We start from the raw sequence: 22,819 nt of genomic DNA, 5'->3' as shown, positions 1-22,819 counted from the left end.
TTGAACTATGGAAACATTTCTGGAAAATTTCAGAAAAAAATCAACAATTGCACAATGAAAATTTATAGTTTTTTTTTAAATAAATAAAATGTTTCAAGAGATCTTGCCAGGAATATGTGATCAAAATTAATTATTTGTATAAAGCTCTGTCTACCATTTTTGACAAACTAGTTTGATAGTGTAGTGATATATGCCCAAATATAGTAGTGATATGACACCAACAATACGTTGTTAAAACAACAATTTATAATTTGTTGAATTTACATACAATTCAAGTCAAACACAACATGATTTAATTGATTTTATTTGGGTTTATTGGAATGTTGTTAAAACACCATCAATTAATAATTTAATTCATATACAATTCAATTTATGCAATACAGGATTTAATCGCTTTTATTTGGTTTTCGTGAGATGTCTGTGTTTTGTCTGAGGTTTACAGAGTTTAACAATTATTTTTAACCAAAAAATGATGTTTTACCCCAAAAATAGGTTGTCCAAACAAAGACAAATTATAATTTGTTGAATTTACATACAATTAAATTTATGCAATACAGGATTTAATTGATTTTATTTTCAATGGATGTCTATGTGTTTTTGAGGTTTGCAAAGTTTAACAATTATTTTTAACCAAAAAAATGAGGTTTTACCCCAAAAATAGGTTGTTAAAACACAGTCAATTAATAATTTGTTGAATTTACATACAATTCAATTTATGCACTACAGGATTTAATTGATTTTAATTGGTTTTCGTGAGATGTCTGTGTTTTTGAGGTTTGCAGAGTTTAAAAATTATTTTAAACCAAAAAATGATGTTTTACCCCAAAAATAGATTGTCCAAACAACAAATTATATTATGTTGAATTTACATACAATTCAATTTATGCAATACATGATTTAATTGATTTTATTTGGTTTTCATGGGATGTTTGTTTTCACGATGTTTTGCCCCAAAAAATAATAGGTTGTTAAAACAGTCAATTAATAATTTGTTGAATTCATATACAATTCAATTTATGCAATACAGGATTTAATTGATTTTATTTGGTTTTCATGGGATGTCTGTTTTTGAGGTTTGCAGAGTTTAACAATTATTTATACCAAAAACGATGTTTTACCCCAAAAATAGGTTGTTCAAACAACAACAAATTATAGTTTATTGAATTTACATACAATTCAATTAATACACTACTAGGATTTAATTGATTTTAATTGGTTTTCATGGGATGTCTGTGTTTTTTAGGTTTGCAGAGTTTAACAATTATTTTTAACCAAAAAAATGATGTTTTACCCCAAAAATAGGTTGTCCAAACAGCAAATTATAATTTGTTGAATTTACATACAATTCAATTTATGCAATACAGGATTTGATTGATTTTATTTGGTTTTCATGGGATGTCTGTTTTTGAGGTTTGCAGAGTTTAACAATTATTTATACCAAAAACGATGTTTTACCCCAAAAAATAGGTTGTCCAAACACTGTCAATTAATAATTTGTTGAATTCATATACAATTCAATTTATGCAATACAGGATTTAATTGATTTTATTTGGTTTTCATGGGATGTCTGTTTTTGAGGTTTGCAGAGTTTAACAATTATTTTTAACCAAAAAAATGATGTTTTACCCCAAAAACAGGTTGTTAAAACAAAAAAAAATTATAATGTATTGAATTTACATAAAATTCAATTCATACACTACTAGGATTTAATTGCTTTTAATTGGTTTTCAAGGGATTTCTATGCGTTTTTGAGGTTTGCAGAGTTTAACAATTAATTTTAACCAAAAACAAAAATGATGTTTTACCCCAAAAATAGGTTGTTAAAACAACAAATTATAATTTGTTGAATTTACATACAAATAAATTCATACACTACAGGATGTAATCACTTTTATTTGGTTTTCAAGGGAGGTCTGTTTTTTTTAGGTTTGCAGAGTTTAACAATTATTTTAAACCAAACAAATGATATTTTACCCCAAAACAATTTGTTGTTTACATACAATTAAATTCATACACTACAGGATTTATTTACTTTTATTTGTTTTCATGTGATGTCTATGTGTTGCATTTATTTTTAACCAAAAAACTAATTTTTACCTTAAAAGTAAACATTTTTAAAATTGATATACAAAGAGAGTTTTCATGGGGTGTGCACTGCAACCTTATTTTATAGGAGTGTATCATCAATCAGAGCAGCCTAGGCCTAGATGCATTCGTTTTATTATAGACCAAAGCAGCCTACGCCTAGATGCGTTCGTATTATTATAGACCATAGGCCTACAGCAATTAAATTTGTAATGTCAGGTAATTTAAGTTAGACATTGATTTTGAGTCCAAAAAGCTTAGCCTATTTCTGTTTGGATCATCCTTTTATAGGCATCTAAAATAAAATTACAAAGACTTTTTTATAAAAGGCCCAAACTGTCTTATTTGTCTTGTTAGCCTAGCTAGGCTAGGACCTATACCTATCCTAATTATTATGAACAAGATGTCTAGTCCACGATGTGTGCAGTGTGGCCAGAACTAATCTGCACCCAATCGTCAGTGGGAACGTCTGCTCGCTTCTTCCACGTCTAGAGGCGACGAGGCCCTAGCTGCTCTCGGCTAACTAACCTCATGCTCAATCTTAATTTGTTGCAAACAATTTGCTATAGTATGAGACAGCAGAAGGGCCTAGATATACTATTGAATTAGATAAGATTTAAACTTTACTCACAACTCTAGTCTTCTGTTCATTTTCAATTTCAATTAAATTTGTAAATCTTTATATATTTTGACTTTGGCTGCGGCGGACGGAAAGATTGAAAAAAGTAAAACTTGCCGGCAAAATCACGAAGAGGTGGTATTTTGACCAATCAGATTTACAACATAACTAATTAGAAACAAAAACTGGCCAATCGCCGCACACAACACCAACAGGTGGTTTTGACCAATCACAAACGAACAACTGTACAACCAATCAGCTTTCTTGTTACTGTGACTCTGACATGAACAACAAGAACTGGCCAACCACAGCACACAAAACATCCGACACACGCGCGCACTAGAAGTTTGGATGTAAACAACTTATTGCAGGAGGGCCATTAAATGGCAAAGCCTATGCTTTTCCATGTTGTGTTTCTGTAATCCCGTATTTTGATGTACAGTGGTATTTTCTGTGATGTTGATTATTATAATAATTAATGATGTTTGATGTTATTAAATTTACGAAAAGTGCAATTTCTGGCCATAAGAGTAATTTTTAATTATCATTGTTAATTATCAATTATTATAAAATGTTGATTTAAACTAAGGCAATCTACTGCCTTTATACCTCCATTTTTCTAAGTAAAGAGACTACCATGTAAAACGCCGTTTCGCAAACTATGGGTTGGTCGCGAAAAAAAAATTGATGGGTCAATTAATTTTATCAATTACTTGGTACTGATCGATATGTGACTGATTACATTTTACATCTACAGTTCTTCCCTATGTTGACGCGCGGCGAGTCCGTAACGTACACAATTGGGAATTTTGACGCCTTATGTTGACGCGCGGCGAGTCCGTAACGTACACAATTGGGAATTTTGACGCATAGTTCGGTGTTAATATACAAGTGGGAAATCCCCTTTTAGGACGTGGATTTAATAACCTAGCAACTGGTTCTACGACGCTATTTTTCTGTAGTTTGCAAAGGAGTGTGTAACTTGACTGAAAAACTGCGAACTTTGATGTACCGGCGGTGTGAACTTTTACAATGAACATTAGAATAATAGAAAGAACAATATAAACAGGTCCATCCCAAATTACACTCATAGCGATGTTGATCAGGCCCTAGCAATGGGAAATCGTTATGGTTCGGGAGAATCCCTTGACGTTAGCATTAAACAAAATGTGTTTACCGGCGGAAAAAGTAGGCTACGATCGTTTTGCCAATTGCGATCAGCGCGGTATTATTTCCGGCCAACTAGAGGTGCCATTTATCATGATTTTTACGTGCCAGAGTACCATTTTCAGCCATCTAGGGGTGTAATTTAACAAAATTCGCTTTGCCACAGGCCCCACCATGGGTCTGTAAGATCAAATACGCAATGTTGGGTCGCGAAAATTCCTAAAATATGATCATGGGGTCGCGGTCAAAAACGGTTGCGGAACGCTGGTGTAAAAAATAGTTATCGTTGCATGTGTGTGTTTTAACTTTGTACACAATATCGTACTGTGCACAGAAGAACCACATTTTTTTCCTTAATCTAGTAAGAGTGCAAGGCCTATATTCCTAAACGTATCATCATAATATTACGTCCTGGAATAAAGGTTTTGGACCACTACGCACGTTCACTACCTGACCAGCGTTAGATCAGTGCTATTTTGAACCTTCTGAAGATAGTTCGTATAGTATAGTACACATTCTGGGCAAATAAAAGTAATAGGCCTACTGATTATTATAATCCCGGGAAACATGCAATGGTTATTATTGTAATTACCATTTTTATCAATGACATCAATGTTGGTATTTTTATGGTTCAAACAAGGAGGTTTGTAGTCTACCTCCCAGGATCGGATCTAGAACGCTTTTATCAAGTATCAATTCGTTTCATTAAAATAAAGATTTATAATAAATGCTTGTGTAACCTTTTTTCTCTTTTATACCCATAGTATTCATAAATTTGTAAAGGCGGTTAATTCTTTCAGATATTTTTTAAAACGTTGGCGATCGATACAGATATCGGACGAGAATTTTGGATATGATTATAAGAACCAGATTTATAAATGATTTGTAATAATTTGGAAAAGCACCAGAAAGGATAGACAGTTACATGATAATGTGAGAGGGATCGCGAAGGAGTGGATAAAATGTTTTATATACTCATTTTGAAATCGTCATACTTGACTTTGAGTAAGTGTACCAATACTTTTTTAGGGAAGCGAAGCTTGCGAACGAAGCAAGCAAACCCAGGCTAGGGGCCAGGGTAACAGGGGCCCAGGTGGGAATCTCTCTGTAAACCATGGCTTTCGGGTAATTTAGTTTTAATCATGAGCATACAACTTTATGGTACAGATTTTTTTCCCTCTAAAAGAATTGGTATAATCGAGAATATCTTCCCCTGGCAGACATATCACATCATGGCTGACAGTATGCAACAGGATCCTCTGTCCACACGTCACGTGACTACGAAAGTTGAACGAGTTCAATTTGGTCCAAGTTTTAGCCTCGGAAGAAAGTTGTTTCTGATTGGTTATAGCCATGGATTCGAGTTCGCGTTTTTGATTGGTTGTAAGTATTACACCTTCACAATCTAATTTGCATAACAACGCACAGCATACCAAGCCGTGTCGTACAATTACGATGAGATATTAATTTTCTTCTAAACACGTAACGAAGAGAATTCTCAATTATGATGATGTACGTCTAGAAACGTAGAATAATGCACTAGAAAGCAAGTTTAAAACTTAAAGTTAAAAACTTTTCTGAAATTATTTTTACAATAGCTAGAGAGAATACACTAGTCAGGCTAGGCATGGCATCTTTACACATTTCTATTTATTTATTTATTTCTGACATAACTCAGGTGTTCTTAAATTGAGGGCGCCAAACATACAATTTACGAGATCATAATGGTCGAGGCGCTAAGCCAAAAAAAAAAAAAAATGGTGTGCTCCCTTGCCTCTAGCACGGTAAGGCTCTCTCACAGCCTTGGGGGTACCACAGCATCAGATGCTTTGATGTTATTGCCTCATGATGTGTGGTGGAAAGGGGGATGTTTAAATTTGTGAACCCCAAACACAGAAGCTCGCATAGCTTTAACTCTTTTCCACCGACCGGCATGGGGTTTGAACCCACGATAACGTGTTCCACGATGCTCTACCGACTGAGTTATCCGGTCCTCTGGTTTATTCCACGGTTAAAACTAGATTCGTTTCCTCAAAATTACGTCATGATGCAAACTTAGACTATTCTAATGACGTAATATGAAGCCGTATAAGAATATACTATTGACGATTGCAGTCAACCTTCATTACTCGTGTTCGTGGCCTAACTGGTAGCTGCAATGGTAACCATTGTTTGAATTCTCTCAGCTCTACTAGTAATAGCTGGGGTTCGAATCTCACAGAATTTTGTTATAGAAAATTACTGTATACTTTTTTTTACTGTTAAAATATTGAGTCTGATCTGTTTTCAGGTGGAAAGAAACGGTCAGTTGAAATGGCAGTAATATTCTTAACGATTTCATGAATACAAATATTTTGGCATACATGGCGTTCCATCAAATTAAAAATGCCCACTGGTGGCGCTCGTAAAGGGAAATTCCCCCATCAATTATATTATATTATTACATGTGTGTTTTTGTTGTTTGTGTTTTATTTTACAATTATTGTTGTTTGGTGGTGGTATGAAGATAAGATAGGTCCAGGCGCTACCATAGGCCTATTTATATATGCCCAATATTATTAATTGTTTTTTTAATGAATAGACTAGGCTTAGTTAGCTCATGGAGTTCTTTACTCCATGGTTAGCTAGATACTGATAGTAGTAGGCTAGCTAGGCCCTACACTACAATCATATACATTACATAATTATAATATAGCTAGGCTAGGACTACTGGCACTCTAGCCTAGAATAAGTAGTACGTAGGTAGTAGTACTAATATAGTATGTAGGTCAGCCAGTGGATGGCCTGCCATCATACGGCCTATCTAGAGTCTATGTATATATTTATAAACTTATTTAGTATTATTAGGCCTATTATTCTACAGTTTGATGGCATCAGGGGGAACCTGGCGATGGATAGGTGCATTACGAGTGTTTTCCTGGGGTTGCGGAGCAGGCGCTGTTACAACATTGACATTCTTTGACAAAGTTGGTTATTTTGCACGAGTTGATGGAAAGTCAATGCAGGTAATGCACTTGTCAATTGTATGACCCACTATACGACCCCCGGGAGAGGTGCGTCATGGGTGCGTCATTTACAAATAATTACTGACGCAGGGGTGCGTCAAAAAACCTAGATGGTACGTCACATCAATGAACAAGGTGTGTCAATGTCCGTCACTTTACCACCCACCATATCATAAACAACATGGTCACAGTGCGTCAAAATGGGTGTGTCATGGTCACCTAAAGGTAAGTCACCTTTTTGACGCATGGGTGCGTCATGGTATTCAAAAGTATGACGCACATCGGACAAATGACGCACCTCTCCCGGGGGTCGTATAGTGGGTCATACAATTGACAAGTGCATAATGTAACACAAACTGTAACGTGACAAATATGAACTCAAATAATTCAATTTTAATTCATTAATTTACAAATCAAAAGGAAGTCAATGCTAATCTCTCCGCTTTTTTTTCAACACAGCCAGCCTTAAACCCAGATGGTACTAAGAAGACAAGCCAAGATATTGTGTTTTTAAATCGATGGGCTGTAAAAGAATTTGTTATTCATCGAGGAGATGTTGTCTCTATGATGTAAGTTAAAACAGACACAAAACGTAGGCTTTCATTCAGAAGCCTGGGCCTCAATACTAAAATCCAATAAACAACAATTGCAAACTGTTTTCTCAATGGAAGTCATCCAGTCTATTCCTCCTTCAGTTAAATGATTCTCCATTGATAAATGATGATACTCCACTGGTAAATGATGATACTCCACTGGTAAATGATGATAGTCCAGTGGTAAATGATGATACTCAACTGGTAAATTATGATACTCCACTGGTAAATGATGATACTCCACTGGTAAATGATGATACTCCACTGGTAAATGATGATACTCCACTGGTAAATGATGATACTCAAACTGGTAAATTATGATACTCCACTGGTAAATGATGATACTCCACTGGTAAATGATGATACTCCACTGGTAAATGATGATACTCAAACTGGTAAATTATGATACTCCACTGGTAAATGATGATACTCCACTGGTAAATGATGATAGTCCAGTGGTAAATGATGATACTCAAACTGGTAAATTATGATACTCCACTGGTAAATGATGATACTCCACTGGTAAATGATGATACTCAACTGGTAAATGATGATACTCCACTGGTAAATGATGATACTCCACTGGTAAATGATGATACTCCACTGATAAATGATGATACTCAACTGGTAAAAGATGATACTCCACTGGTAAATGATGATACTCCAGTGGTAAATGATGAAACTCCACTGGTAAATGATGATATTCCACTGGTAAATGATGATACTCCAGTGGTAAATGATGAAACTCCACTGGTAAATGATGATAAACTGTTAACTAAAGTTTCATTTGTTCATCCATTATTTGCTTATATCACAGATCACCACGGGAACCAGATGAGATTATCATCAAGAGGATTATTGGCATAGAGGGCGACACTATAAGGTAACTTTGTAATACAATTACTTTGCTGCTTACTGTTTGTATTCTTAATCTTACAGCTCGTGCAAATTGAATTGTTGCCATCAAATGACAGTATGATTTATCCAACCTGTGTACAAAGGAAACTGTGTTGACTTACATTTACAATACACTTTTAAATTTAATATTTATCAGAACACTGAAATACAAGAACAGATATGTAACAATCCCAGCTGGACATGTTTGGATTGAAGGCGACCATTCTGCTGTAAGCCTAGACAGCAACGTGTTTGGCCCTGTGAGTACTATTCAAATCTTTCATCATCAGATATCAAATAGTATAATCATAGTTACAAATTAAATATTGATATATGACTTTACTACTAAAATCTTTGCATTTGTAGGTATCTCTCGGTCTCTTACATGCCAAAGCATCGATGATAGTGTGGCCACCGCATCGGCGACAGATGCTTAAGCCGTTTGTGCCAGCAAATCGACAACCAATTAATTGCAAACAATACACTTGACGATGATAAAATGGATCCAGTAAAAATGGAAACCTGAAATTATTTTGATGTAGGACGTTAAATTAAACGACAATTACAAGATTAAAAGTATGTCAAAGTTCAGTGCCAATACTCGAGGTCAAAGATGGCTAAAATCTGACCAATGATCCAGTGTTTATAGGCCATAGTGTAAAATGGTTATAGCAAGTCAATATACTGATTTTGTATCTGGGTCGATGTGTGACCAGCAGGATAGCATACTGTACTTCCTCATACCGCAAATACAATTACTTAAATAGCTGGTTATATTACAATAAATTATTTTATTGATTAAAAATTGAGTCAATACTGTACTTGTTGATAATATAATCTTATTATTACATAAGACATACACTTTTAATATGTAAATACAGAATGAGAATTGTATTGCGTAAAACATTAAAAAAACACAAAAAAATATAATCCATGATTCATATAGGATATAAAACTGCATACATGTATACTTTGGTGAGAGAAATGGCGTCGGTGGTCCTTACATAGGAATAAAGGCCACATATGAATCGGTGTTTAGCAATTTAGTAAACAAAGTGAGTACAGTATTTGCAGTATTTTAAAATGTTGACATTTTTGGAAATATATTTTAGCAACAATATGCTAAAATCAAAATATACCAATACATAACTAAAATAAACATATATGTTAATAATAAATTTTCCTTTATATAATACATTTCAATATAATTATTTTTTTACCAATTGTAGTTTACTGTAGAAATGAAAATTTAATTTGCAGTTTAAAACAATTGCTCATTAAATAGCACACATATGACCAATTGTACATACTGTATCTTTTCAAACACACATTTTATACAGTAATTTTGACATAAAGACATTAAATAATAGTAACTCAACTTATGTGGTATTCCAAACATGCATGTTCTTTGGTAATGTGATTTTTAGATATTTGCTTATTTTTAAATGTTTAATTAAATCTAGGTATTGGGGGTGCAACCCATTGATTTTGTTTGCTAAGTGTTCCCTATCAATTTAAATTCTCTTGTTTCTATAAAGTTTTGCTTTTGTATATTGGATTAACAATAAAGCAATATTTATACAGAATTATCAATTTGGAATTAAAATTTGGTCACAATTTTATAGCCTCTGTTCATTTGAATATTGCTATATTATAAATGTATGTTCTGCCATAAAATACAAGTTATTTGATTTTGTTGTGTCCAACCCCGACCCTTATTTTTCAATTTAGATTTAGACAATGTTAATGTTACTCTAGTAATTTTGTTTCAGATTCATGTTAGATTACGATCAAATTGCTTAATTCTCATTGGTTAATAATTCTATTCAAAATAACCTTTACAACGATTAATTATTATTAACAATACAGATGTCCAGCAACAGGTTGTTGACGCTAATCAAACTCAACGTCCATTTGCTTGATTGTAGATACATCTTTGGCCAGAAGGGCGTAAACGTCCCGCGCTGCTTTCACCTTCGCTTCAGCATATAAAATCAGTGACTTTTGAAAATCGAGGGTGCGCTGTTGGTGGAATTTGGTAAGCTGAAAAAAAATAATAATAATAATAAAGAAAATTGTTATATTGCTGTGTTGCAATCAACAAAGTAGTTTACATGCCAAAAAATTGAGAGGCAAAAGTATAAAACAATTTCTTTGGTCTAACTTTTAGATTGTTAATTTCTCCAGGGCAATAGAGTTCTGCGGTGCTGACGTCACAACGGTAGGTGGCACTGCGTTCAAACTGCCTGAGTGACTCCAAGGTCACCAATGGTTTGGAATAGGCTTATTGAAGTAGTCATTTTAAAACTTAATAATTTTCAATAAAAGACAAACTAAAATTTCAGATCACTAAACGCATTTTTTGGTTGGCTAGCAACCATGCAGCGCCATCTATCGTTGCACACCGTGGAACTCTAAATGGGATGCTGCAACTTACCTCCTTTTTTGCTACTTCTGAAATTGCATTTAATTCTTTTTCAGCGTCTTCCTTAGCAGCCTCCGCCTAAAAATAACATTTAAATAACAATGGAATAAATATGTTTTTGATGCGTGACATAGGACAATCGAGCCACATCATGTTGCTACTAAACTTGCACTGTACATAAATAAAGCTACACTATCAAACTAGTTTGACATAAAATATATCATCATGTCCATATAGGGGCACATCACATAAAGTTTGATAGTGTAGACAGAGCTTTACAAAACTCCACAGCCACTGGGGCATGTATGCCCAATGTGAAAGGGGCTTTAGTAAATCTTACCATAGGCTTCTTGAGTGGCTTGGCTTTCTCTAATGTTTTTGATGCGTTATCAAATTGAACTAAGGCACATGTTCTTTCAAACAACATTTCCTAAAACAAAGATGACAACTGTTATTTTTATCACCAAATAAATGAAGGGCAAGCAAATGAAATTGCAATATACAGGAACTCGGATCTAAGGTACAGCAAGGGTCTGGGTATAAACAGTAGAATGTAATTTATTTGCATTTGAATGCAAAACAACCTAAACTGCAATGTACCTATGACTGACCAATAGAGAAAAGAGAATGTAAACGTAGTTTAAATATACATGCATACTATTGAGTGGTTACTCACTTTACACGATAGCCAGTATCTGGAGTAAAAATCTAAGTGAAAGCCCAAAGTGTTTACTCACTTTACACGATAGTCAGTATCTGGAGTAAAAATCTAAGTGAAAGCCCAAAGTGTTTACTCACTTTACACAATAGCCAGTATCTGGAGTAAAAATCTAAGTGAAAGCCCAAAGTGTTTACTCACTTTACATGATAGCCAGTATCTGGAGTAAAAATCTAAGTGAAAGCCTAAAGTGTTTACTCACTTTACACGATAGCCAGTATCTGGAGTAAAAATCTAAGTGAAAGCCCAAAGTGTTTACTCACTTTACACGATAGCCAGTATCTGGAGTAAAAATCTAAGTGAAAGCCCAAATTGTTTACTCGCTTTACACGATAGCCAGTATCTGGAGTAAAAATCTAAGTGAAAGCCCAAAGTGTTTACTCACTTTACACGATAGCCAGTATCTGGAGTAAAAATCTAAGTGAAAGCCCAAATTGTTTACTCACTTTACACGATAGCCAGTATCTGGAGTAAAAATCTAAGTGAAAGCCCAAAGTGTTTACTCACTTTACACGATAGCCAGTATCTGGAGTAAAAATCTAAGTGAAAGCCCAAAGTGTTTACTCACTTTACACGATAGCCAGTATCTGGAGTAAAGATCTAAGTGAAAGCCCAAAGTATTTTCATCGTTGGCAGTACACACGTCAACAGCATACCCATAATGGTCTATGGATTTCGCAAATTCAACCTGAAGTCTATAAAAAAAAAGAAATACATTACCATTACAATTACCAAAGCCCCTATTCACCTAAAAATGACACCAATAAGCATCTCACACATACCCTGATTCATGGTTGTGCCTTTACATCAAGTACTTACTTGTTAATGACGGCAGATGCACCATTATCCTCTGCACTCATTCCCAAACACAGGGCAGTTGATAAATGGTTACAAGCCATAGATATTCCTGACAAAACAAACAAACAGCATTAATAGACAAACTAGTATTATCCATACATGGACATGATGATGTCATATCACTATCATATTTGGGAATACCATTACTATATTTGGGCACATCACACTTTTGTCAAACTATTATAGTGTAAACAGAGCTTAACAACGAACCATGAAATGTTGTGAACGTTTGGTTACCTAAATTATGTACATACTGTTGGTTACATTTGAGTGCATTAACTGATGCTGTCCACCCTAGAATTTCCAATTCAATGACAATTGGTTGTTTTTATCAAAATACTTTACTATTTATCTTTACTTACTGCACAAGCTATTCACCATTGTGTCGAAATTAAGGCTAGCTTCCTTAGCAATTTTTTGCATATCATTTGCTAGATCTCGTTCTTTCTGGAACATTTCATCTATGTCTTTGTGGCCACCCTTTCGTACACCATCTACTGCACGTGATAAGTTTGATAAAATACCTTTCCTCAGTTTGGCCCTTACTGGTGGCTAAGAGAGTAAAACGCTATAGTTTATTTTCAATGTAATCAAGTTTATTTGGTTTCAGTTACAAACTTTCTGTTCTTCTATATCTGGCAATATATTTGGATTTAATGAAAAATTCAATTAGTTTTAATCAGCTTACCTCTTTCTTTGTAAGAAAATTAGACAACGCCTCACATTTTCCAATCGCTTCATGCCTCACAATCCCTTGTAAATACTTCTCTAGTTTACGGCAATCTTTGTGAAATTCATCACCTATACAAATGAAAAATACATGTGTAAGTGGATTATTGACACAGCATTTTCTGAGGTTCATTTTACACAATCACAATAGGTTCACAAAGCCAATCTTCATTACTTCCCTTGTCATCTTTGGAAATCCTAATATATTACCTTTTATATTTTTGCTTGCAGTTCCAAGTTGTTTGCGTGATTTGGCTTCTGCTTCAGCTGCAGATACTATTGGACGATCTGGCAAGGGCGGAAACTGAAATAAAAAAAAAATTACTGGTATGCATTCATGTGTAGTAGTAACTCTACTTTGTAAGTATGTTTAGGCAGTGTTGTATTCTGTTCAATACACTTACTATAACTCCTTTAACATTAGGCAGTATGTTTAGGTAGTGTTGTATTCTGTTCAATACACTTACTGTAACTCCTTTAACATTAGGCAGTATGTTTAGGTAGTGTTGTATTCTGTTCAATACACTTACTGTAACTCCTTTAACATTAGGCAGTATGTTTAGGCAGTGTTGTATTCTGTTCAATACACTTACTGTAACTCCTTTAACATTAGGCAGTATGTTTAGGCAGTGTTGTATTCTGTTCAATACACTTACTGTAACTCCTTTAACATTAGGCAGTATGTTTAGGCAGTGTTGTATTCTGTTCAATACACTTACTATAACTCCTTTAACATTAGGCAGTATGTTTAGACAGTGTTGTAGCCATTCAAAGTCTTCATATTGCCGGTCTACTTCGACTTCTTCTTTGCATTGTTCAAGCTAAAAATAAAACGAATTTAAATTTATCGGTGGCGTAGTGTGTTGGACGTTGGATTACTGATCGTGAGATCGAGGTTCGTATCCAACTCTCACCGACTTGCTTGTATCCTTAAGCAAGACACTTTGCTTACATTTGCCTCTCTCCACCCAGGTGTATAAATGGGTACCCGGTTAGATCAAGGCACAACTCTGCGCTGATTACTAGCTGCATTATTATGGGAGTATTTTTCTTTCGCGTTTTATCCAAAAAATGACCGGGGTAATAATGTGCAGCGCATTGAGAGCTTGCTTATATATGCTATATAAGTATGAACTATTATTATTACACATAACTTTGCCAACCACCTGTGCTGCAGTATACTGCAGTAGATGATTACAATGTACCTTTACTGTTGTGATTTGAAACATGACCACTTCGCCATTCTTACTAGCACCTTTAATCTGCACTGAGTACCAAGGTTGAAATGGTTTCAATTTCATTTCTTCCTCTCCATTCATTTCACCATTTTCTTTTTGATGCTCAGGCTTTTCATCCTACAAAAAAATAGATTCAGTCAAAGCTAAATTGTTTATTAATTAAGAAGGAGGAGCTTAATAACTTAAGTTCTTAGTATTGTAAGTCTTTGATGTTAATTAACCAATTAATTAGTATTTCCTGTCACCCATTGGTGTTTGTTGTTTTTGTATAATTCGATCACTTGATCTTGAAAATGGTTCCATGATGGTTCTGAAACGTCGATCTTCATGTTTTTTGTCATTAAATTTTATTGTAAAGTTATATAGTAAGCGTCTATTAATTCGTAAAAAAATAGATATCTAATAAAATGGTTTAGACTATAGTATATATTATATAATCATTTTGCAAATACATTTCATTTTAGTTAGTTAGGAACATCACCATACTGACTGAAAAAAAATATTAAAACTAATTTGCAGCAACACAGATTAATTGCATGAATATACAAAATAATAAAAAAAAAATACATCTAAAAAGGATATAAAAATTACAATCGTTTCAGTATATTATTACTATATAAATTTAAAATCATTTGAAAACAATGAATTGAAGTAAATGACATATCTATTTGAATTTTAGTATAAAAGATTAATTGAGACTATTGTCGATATGATTCATGAACAAATAAATGTAATTAAATTCTATTCATTGACATATTATATAGGATATCTGTATGAAAATGAATCATAAGTTGTTTGTGTTTTATTTCCTTGTAATGCTGTGTTTAGATTGCAAAGCTTCATTAGAGTTTATTTTTTACCTAAAAAACACATTATTATACTAGTTTAGACCTAGTAGTAGTAGATTGTTGTTGTGAATGTGTAACAGCGATTGTTTAAAAATACATAAAATAAAGAACTACAGCAGTAGTAAATAAGTCAGTTTACAGTATTTCATTCATTACTTACTACATTTTTAGCCTAACTAAGGCCTATTTTTATTTTATAGGCTAGGTCTATCTATTAATATTAGGCCTAATAGAGAGGAGTAGTAGTAGTAGTACTAGTAGGCCTAGCCCTAGATTGCCACCTACTAAATAAAAACAAAAATATTGTTTATTTATTATTCATATAAATAAATAATATTAATAAATTATTAATAATTATCATCAATGACAATATTAAAGAAATTAATTATTTTGTCAGTACTTACAGACATTTTACTCTCTCTAGTGTCTTGAAAAATTGAAAACAATCTTAAATTTTAAAGGACTGTAGGCCTAGGCCCTGTCAATGTGCAGAAGATGTTCTGTCAATATTATTTTAGGCAGCTTCAACTGCTTCTTGTGGGGTTGAAGTTTGCTGGTACGCAATTTATGAGGCCTAGCCTAGCCCAAGTCAACTTGTGATCAATGTGCAACGTGACCCAACTTGACCTTGAATTTGCGCCACCTACCGCATTTATAATATTATTGGCCTTTTATTTTTGTTGAGTTAACGACTGGCTGGAGACTATCTTAACTTCTAAAATGGCGACTTCCTTTCATTTTACGACAGAAACGCCTGCTGATTCCATGTTTACAGATATTCAGACATTTAATAAATTTGAAGATGAGGTATTGTTATAACACTACCTGTCCTAGCTAGCTAGTATAGCATAGCTAGCATACAGACCCCATTTTTTAGTCTAGCTAGTAGCTAGGCCTGGCTAGGCGCGGACTCTTCTTTTTGCCGCTGGTGGCTGGCTGGGCGACTACTGACTGAAGAGGGCTAGGCGGCCTAGGCCTGCTACCTATATAACTAAAATAATATGGGATGGTGGGAAATTGCAATACAAAATAGGCCTATAAATAGGACATTTATTATAATTATTAGGTTAATTAATAATAATTCAGACTTCAGTACTTTAATTTCAAATTATTATTTATATATACTAATAATAGCCTAGGCTAGTAGTAGGCCTAGCTAAATAATATTAATGATATTTATTAATATTACTAATAATTAATTTATTTTCTTTGTAGCAATTTTCTCAGATCGTTTCTATAGTGTTTTCCTTTCTACTTGAACCAAGTAAGGTTGGTATTCATTCATTTTAAAACTTTTTCTTTTACGCCGTTGCTAAAGATACGGTACCGTATCCGTGCTTCTAAAAACTAAAGATACAGTAATTATAGAGGGCACTTCCGTTTGCTAAAAGTACGGTAAAATTGCATTCCTAAAACTCGTACCTAAATATAAAATTCGTTCCTAAATATAAAACTCGTTCCTAAATATTAAACTCCTTCCTAAATATTAAAAACCTAACCCTCTAAATAATCTCTCTTAAATTAAAAACTAAAAAAAAAAATTAAAAAAAGATGTCAAGAAGAGTATCGAACCTCCAACCCCTTAAGCCAAAGCCTCATCACATGCCCACTAGGCTACACAGCTGGCTTGCAGAAAACCAATGCAATAACCTATTTGATTAACATCCACATTACATAGCGCACTCTATAATTACCGTACCTTTAGTTTTTAAAAGTATGGATACGGTACCGTATCTTTAGCCATAACGTTTCTTTTAATATAGCCAAAAATGTTTTGTTTTCCTTTTTCATTCAACTTTTGATTAACATCTTGTTGAGTAGTAGATAATAATTTTCTTCTTTTTTTAAAACTAAAATGTGTATATTTCTATTCCCAAAGTCAAGTAGATTCTTAAATCAGCTGGAAGAGTTTGCTGAAACACACGGAATAAATGCAACAGGACTCAAGAATGTCACCAAAAGCATGCTCACAGTCCCATACAGTAAGTTTCTGGAGCTATTCCTGTTACCATGCAACAACAACATAGGCCTACATTTCATACAACCAAAATCATTATAAAACTAGTACTGCTTTTTGGCTGCTGTTCCATCAAACAAAATCCATGTTTTGAACATAAAAAATGTATTAATTCTGTTTATTCTTCAAGGTGCAGTCAAGCGTAACATGACTTCAGCCCAACTTCAGCAAGATATGATGCACTTAGGTAAGTACAGTTCATTTTATGCCACATAATATACATTGATAAGGTTGTATTATTTGTTTTATATATTCAACATTAAAATAGCTATAATTTAATTAAAAAAAATACAAAACAATTGTAAAAGTACTGTACATACGCAAATCTGTTTTTATCTGTGTTTTATTTTAAAATGTTTAAAATGAATTAAAAAAATAGTTCACTGACATCACCTTGATACCACCTCCTATCATTGATTACATATTATACTAGCTCTATTGGTTGTGATGGCTCAGTAATTAAGTATTTTCACATTGTTTTCTCCAAGATTTGCTGCGATTAATTTTCTTTGTCTGTTGGAGATTACACTGATACCACTTGTACTATTAATACCATCATTTTTTCCATCTAGTCGTTTTATGAACAAAACATTTTTATCAAATAATTGTAATTTATTAATACTGGCTACAATTATATTTTCATCCCTGTCAGTTACTATAGCGTTGGGGTGCTTAACTTTCCCATCTTCTTCACCTTCAATTACAAGTGTTTTAATAAATGTACCATCTGCATCAAACATCTGTATTCTATGATTACCCCAATCAGCCACCATTAAATTACCTTCCTTGGTTAAAGTGACATCACGGGGGTAATGCAGTTCTTCGCCCTTTGAACCTATCTTACCCAGAAGTCTGCCATCATCAACATTGAATTTAACTACACAATGAGCGTGAAAGTCTGTGACAAACAGAACTCGTGTTTTATCATTAACCGCCAACCCCCATGGATTGATCAATATTCCTTTACCAAATTGACTGATTTCTTCTAATTTGTCATTACACATTACAACCCTCTTTCCTTCTGTGTCGCTATACAGAATGTGACCATTACCCATTGTATGCATTTTATTGACTCTAACATTGTGTGAAAATGGAATATTTTCAACAAATTCACCCGATTGATTAAACTTGAGTAACTCATTAGAGTTGCTTGATACTAAGATACAACCATCTTTATCTAATTGTACATCTGACAGACAGTATTTGTTTTCTACTTTGTGGTCTCCTATTGTATCAGTGGTATGTACAAGTCCTAGTGGTTCCACTTTGATATTAACTGGTGTTCCTTTCAAGTGTGCTACTCCAGCAGTGATCTCCATCTTCCAATCACCTTCTTTATCACATCTTCCTTTTATTATATACTCTCCATTTCCCATGTATTTTACTTCATCTGTGGCAGTTGTTTCCCCCGATGGCTTTATCAGAGTAGCAGCTACGTTACATCTATTACTTTCATCCAGACTTGATACAATCACTGCAAATGTTTGTCCCTCTGTTACAGTAATAGCTTTATCATCTTTGTCAATGGCGTACTTGTTATCTACGCACACGATTTTACCAAGGCCTTTGACAATGGCATCATCTACCTTTGTATTTATTCTGAAGGTTGGTGTCACTTTTTTGGGATACAATTGGTCATTTTGTGATTGCATTTCTTCAATGTTTTTGTTAACGTCATCAATATTTCTCATGTAATCATCAAGTGTTCTTGTATTTCCTGGTTTGTTCATTGTTGTTTCTGTAATTAATCTCTTCAAACTTTGCGCTTGCTGTTGGTGTGACTCTAGCTCCATCACTTCACTTTCAATTGCTTTGGTCTTTTCCTTACATACATTTTCAAGATCCAATAATAGTTTTTTGCCCTCCTCTTTAACCTTTCTAACAATTGCGTCTGTATGCGCTTCTATAGCTGTGCGGCAAAGCTGTACATGCATCTCAAAATATACTTTATCGTCCATTATAGAATTATATACACCTTCCAATTTCTGTTTGATATCATCAACTAACTCAACAAGGTTAGAGACTTGTTTGTTAAATGCATCTATAGCGTTCCATATTGGTTTAGCATCATGTTCTTCATAACACTGCATAAAATGTGTGCATTTCTTGCAAGCACTTTTGTTACAATTTGCACAAAACAATTGTAAATTGTTATCTGGATGGTCTTGGCATCTGCGTGGTACTTCCTTTGACATCTGTAAAAACAGGTTTAAGAATTTAATTCTATAGTTGGTAAGGAAGTTTCATTGTTGGAATGACATACAGTACATACATAGAGTCCACAAGGATTCTGGGTTGAATGGTTTGTTTGTCAGACTCAATAACATTGAAAGTTGGTATAACTTACATTTCTAGCTAGACTTGTTACTAGGACTTATCAGCTGACATAGTTAAATAGTCCATTGTGAAATATTATAATTTAAAAATTTAAACAAACAAATTAATATAACTTTTTATATACTGTTATTTAGTTATTTAGTAATTTACCTTGTTTTCTTGATGTAGTTCCTTGTACTCATAAATGTTGTGTATACAATATACTGTAGTGCTAGAATTAGGTGCAGTTATTACATTGATATTGTTACTTAGTAGTCTGACTTTTCTCATGCAAATTATCAATTTGAAAATTTTTCAAATACTAACTGTATGAAGATAGAAAGAAAGAAAGTACAGTCAATTGTGTTGATGATAATGAGGAAAGAGGAAGTACTAAAAGCCTGCAGCCATTCAACTATGACCAGGGTTCACCTACTGGCATTTTATAAAGCAATTTGAAATTATCCTTTCGCCCATTATATACTCATTTCTTGCATGATTACAGCCTCATTCATTATTTATTTCCAATTTCAATAAATTTCTTCTTTTTTTTAAAGTATTCATTTATTCAGGTGCTTCGCCTGAAATTATAAGCATTTAAATAGATTAATAATAATAATATCAAACAAAAGAAAGTTCAGAAAGAACGAAAGAGAGCTGAAAGAACTGAAAGAAAAACTATACGAAAACAATTTATATTTTTAAACATATATTTATTATAGTATTATTATATATTTTTTTTTTTATTAATTGTTATTTGTCTTATTACAGGTCTTTCAGAGGATAAAGCCAATTATTTTGCAAAACAGGTGAAACAATATTTTAAATTGTATTGCCAGAAAGAATGAAAGTCAATGAATTTGTGATTAATAATTAATAATAAAAATAAAATACTCAAATCATATCATCTCTAACTTTTTAAAATATGTTTTATTTATGTTATTTTTGGGGTTTTTTTTTTTAGTGGCATGAAAACATTGTAGGTTTGTCTAAGACGGCTGTTGGACAGACTTTAACAGTGAACCAATTAGTTGATATGGACTGGAAGTTTGGTGGTAACTAATTCATTTTATAGTTATAATGTTTGCACCTTATACTGTAGATAATGGAAAACTTACTTATTTTACAGTAACAGAATAGATTTTCAATGTTGTTCAGGCAATCTTGAATGTGATATGCCTATATATGGACATGATTATGTCATATCACTACTATATTTGGGCATATCACTACCATAGGGTACATCATACTTTTTTGTCAAACTAGTTTGATAGTGTGGACAGAGCTTTAATTGTAGACTTTGATTTGATACTTTATTATACGTTATATGATAATGTTATAAATGTTTTTGTTTATAGTTACAGCAGCAAGCAGTGAACTAAAGAAAGTTGGTAATACTTTTTTACAGGTAGGTTATTATATTATACTTTGTATACAAATTTACTTCAGATATTTTATGCAATTCTGTCTATGATATAAATATAATATGCATTGATTTCTTATGTCTGTATGTACGCCATTTGAATCCATACCCATACTGTTACATAATATGTTAGTGCATGTGTGTTGATTTGTACAATGTTAACTGGTCAACCAGCCAAAAGTGTTCCCCAACTGACATTGTTGTTTCCCTCGGAAATAATATCACCTTCTGTTAACTATATTAAATAAATGGCAATATGTTATTTCAGTTGAAATTGGTTGTCAACAAAGGAAACAAGATGGAGAATGTATATATGGGTAAGTCTTTCTACTTTCTACTTTGAGTAAAGTGTTTTTACTTCTCTGCTTGTTTTTGTATTTTTATGAATGGTTTTTTGATATTTCTTGTGTGGATATTTTCTGATATATTTATTGAAAGGCTATATTTTATTTTTATGTGCTACTTGGTAAGAGGATTCACTGGCTCTTGTCATAGGGATTTAGTTCCCTTTTGTGTTTCCTACCACTTACTTTGTAGTTGTTTGTTTGTTGTTGAAAGTCCTATTGTGCTATTTAAGGCATTTTCCATTTCTATAAATAACTAACTTGAAAAATATCATTTGTTATGTTAAAAGTAATTGATTGAGTTAAAAAATGAGTCACCTTTGTGTAATAAATTCGACAATAATTATGCAAACTAGATGAATTGTAACATTTTTTAATGAATCATTCTGTTTTTAAATTATTTACAGAACTGACGGTACCACAATTTTATTCATTTCTTCATGAGATGGAAAAAGCAAAAGCAAGTTTGGAGTACTTCAGTTAGTTTCATCAGGACTTTGAATTATGGGATATGGAACTGTCTGATGACTGCATTGTGTGATATGGAACTGTCTAATGACTGCATTATGGGATATAGAACTGTCTGATGACTGCATTGTGGGATATGGAACTGTCTGATGACTGCATTATGGGATATGGGACTTTTTGATGACTGCATTGTGGGATATGGAACTGTCTGACTTTGAATCATGAGATATAGAACTGTCTGATAACTGCATTATGGGATATGACACTTTCTGATTACTCTGCATTGTGGGATAGGAAACAGTATGATGACTTTGAATTATGCCGAGATATGGAACTGGAATATGGCTTTGAATTATATTTTAAAGAAATCTAATCAAATTCGTATACAATGATAGTTAATTATATTATATATATATATATATATATATATATTGGGGTGGGGGTGTTGCTTATAGGACTATATTTTCCAAATTATATAAATGGTATTATACATACATTTTGTATATGAACATATATTAAAAATAAAATTGTTACTTTCGACTTTCTTTGCTTTCATTAATATACTGTACTTTCCATTTATTTATTATATTATTTTTTATACTATTTAATTTTAATAATGAGGTTATTATTTTGATATTATGTCAAGCATCAAGAAAATTACAATGGCGGTTTAATTAGATTTGTTTGTCAATGCCAGGATCATGTACAGTAGAATAAAATATATAATAGATTATCCTCCATGGATTATTTATATTAGACAAATTTGATGCAGTTTTTGAATTTGAATGCCTTCCATGCTACAAATAAAATCCAAACCTAATCCTTTTTGACGAATTGTGCTTTCCATATTACCAAAGAACAACTAATTCGATACCTTTTTGACAAGTTTTGCACATCATTCTACTAAGGAAGATTTAATTTAAATTAATTTTTGACTGATTTAATCCTTTCTGACGAACTCTGCTTTCCATACTACTAATTTTTCGATATCCCTTTGGCAAATTTTGCCTTTCATATCAGTAAAGAAAGTACAAAATCCTTTTTTGACAAATGTTGTCTTACATACCAC

At 33.0% G+C, this 22,819-nt stretch overlaps 4 protein-coding genes across 5 annotated transcripts; 2 read left to right on the top strand and 2 right to left on the bottom strand.

Annotated features, from left to right (window-relative positions):
- The first annotated feature begins 6,276 nt into the window (after window positions 1-6,276).
- On the top strand, window positions 6,277-9,559 carry LOC144856003 (mitochondrial inner membrane protease subunit 2-like). 2 transcript variants are annotated; one of them, XM_078713980.1, is made up of 6 exons: window positions 6,277-6,317; window positions 6,735-6,876; window positions 7,336-7,445; window positions 8,287-8,352; window positions 8,524-8,626; window positions 8,733-9,559. In XM_078713980.1, exons 2-6 carry the CDS (start codon window positions 6,739-6,741, stop codon window positions 8,853-8,855), a joined length of 540 nt encoding a protein of 179 aa, XP_078570106.1. In that variant the 5' UTR covers window positions 6,277-6,317; window positions 6,735-6,738; the 3' UTR covers window positions 8,856-9,559. The 2 variants fall into 2 exon arrangements, with proteins under 2 accessions (XP_078570106.1, XP_078570105.1); XM_078713979.1 differs by having other exon boundaries at window positions 6,292-6,386.
- Window positions 9,560-9,852: 293 nt separating this feature from the next.
- Window positions 9,853-15,607, bottom strand: LOC144855983 (sorting nexin-5-like). The gene is made up of 11 exons (XM_078713957.1): window positions 15,587-15,607; window positions 14,302-14,451; window positions 13,816-13,917; window positions 13,307-13,400; window positions 13,056-13,168; window positions 12,730-12,919; window positions 12,329-12,416; window positions 12,078-12,204; window positions 11,132-11,221; window positions 10,804-10,869; window positions 9,853-10,409 (listed from the first exon to the last, which is right to left on the bottom strand). The coding sequence occupies exons 1-11, from the start codon at window positions 15,590-15,592 to the stop codon at window positions 10,260-10,262; spliced, it is 1,176 nt and encodes a 391-aa protein (XP_078570083.1). The 5' UTR covers window positions 15,593-15,607; the 3' UTR covers window positions 9,853-10,259.
- Window positions 15,608-15,853: 246 nt separating this feature from the next.
- Window positions 15,854-22,562, top strand: LOC144856001 (COMM domain-containing protein 7-like). The gene is made up of 9 exons (XM_078713977.1): window positions 15,854-15,989; window positions 16,398-16,451; window positions 17,062-17,164; window positions 17,330-17,386; window positions 20,287-20,324; window positions 20,480-20,570; window positions 20,874-20,923; window positions 21,207-21,255; window positions 21,690-22,562. The coding sequence occupies exons 1-9, from the start codon at window positions 15,903-15,905 to the stop codon at window positions 21,764-21,766; spliced, it is 606 nt and encodes a 201-aa protein (XP_078570103.1). The 5' UTR covers window positions 15,854-15,902; the 3' UTR covers window positions 21,767-22,562.
- Window positions 17,636-19,857, bottom strand: LOC144855705 (E3 ubiquitin-protein ligase TRIM71-like). The gene is made up of 2 exons (XM_078713623.1): window positions 19,687-19,857; window positions 17,636-19,394 (listed from the first exon to the last, which is right to left on the bottom strand). The coding sequence occupies exons 1-2, from the start codon at window positions 19,804-19,806 to the stop codon at window positions 17,652-17,654; spliced, it is 1,863 nt and encodes a 620-aa protein (XP_078569749.1). The 5' UTR covers window positions 19,807-19,857; the 3' UTR covers window positions 17,636-17,651.
- Window positions 22,563-22,819: the final 257 nt, after the last annotated feature.

This window comes from Antedon bifida, chromosome 11, assembly GCF_963402885.1.
Source record: "Antedon bifida chromosome 11, ecAntBifi1.1, whole genome shotgun sequence".
NCBI classification, from domain to species: domain Eukaryota; kingdom Metazoa; phylum Echinodermata; class Crinoidea; order Comatulida; family Antedonidae; genus Antedon; species Antedon bifida.
The sequence above is the reverse complement of the archived record's forward strand: the minus strand, read 5'-3'. Positions and strand labels throughout refer to the sequence as shown.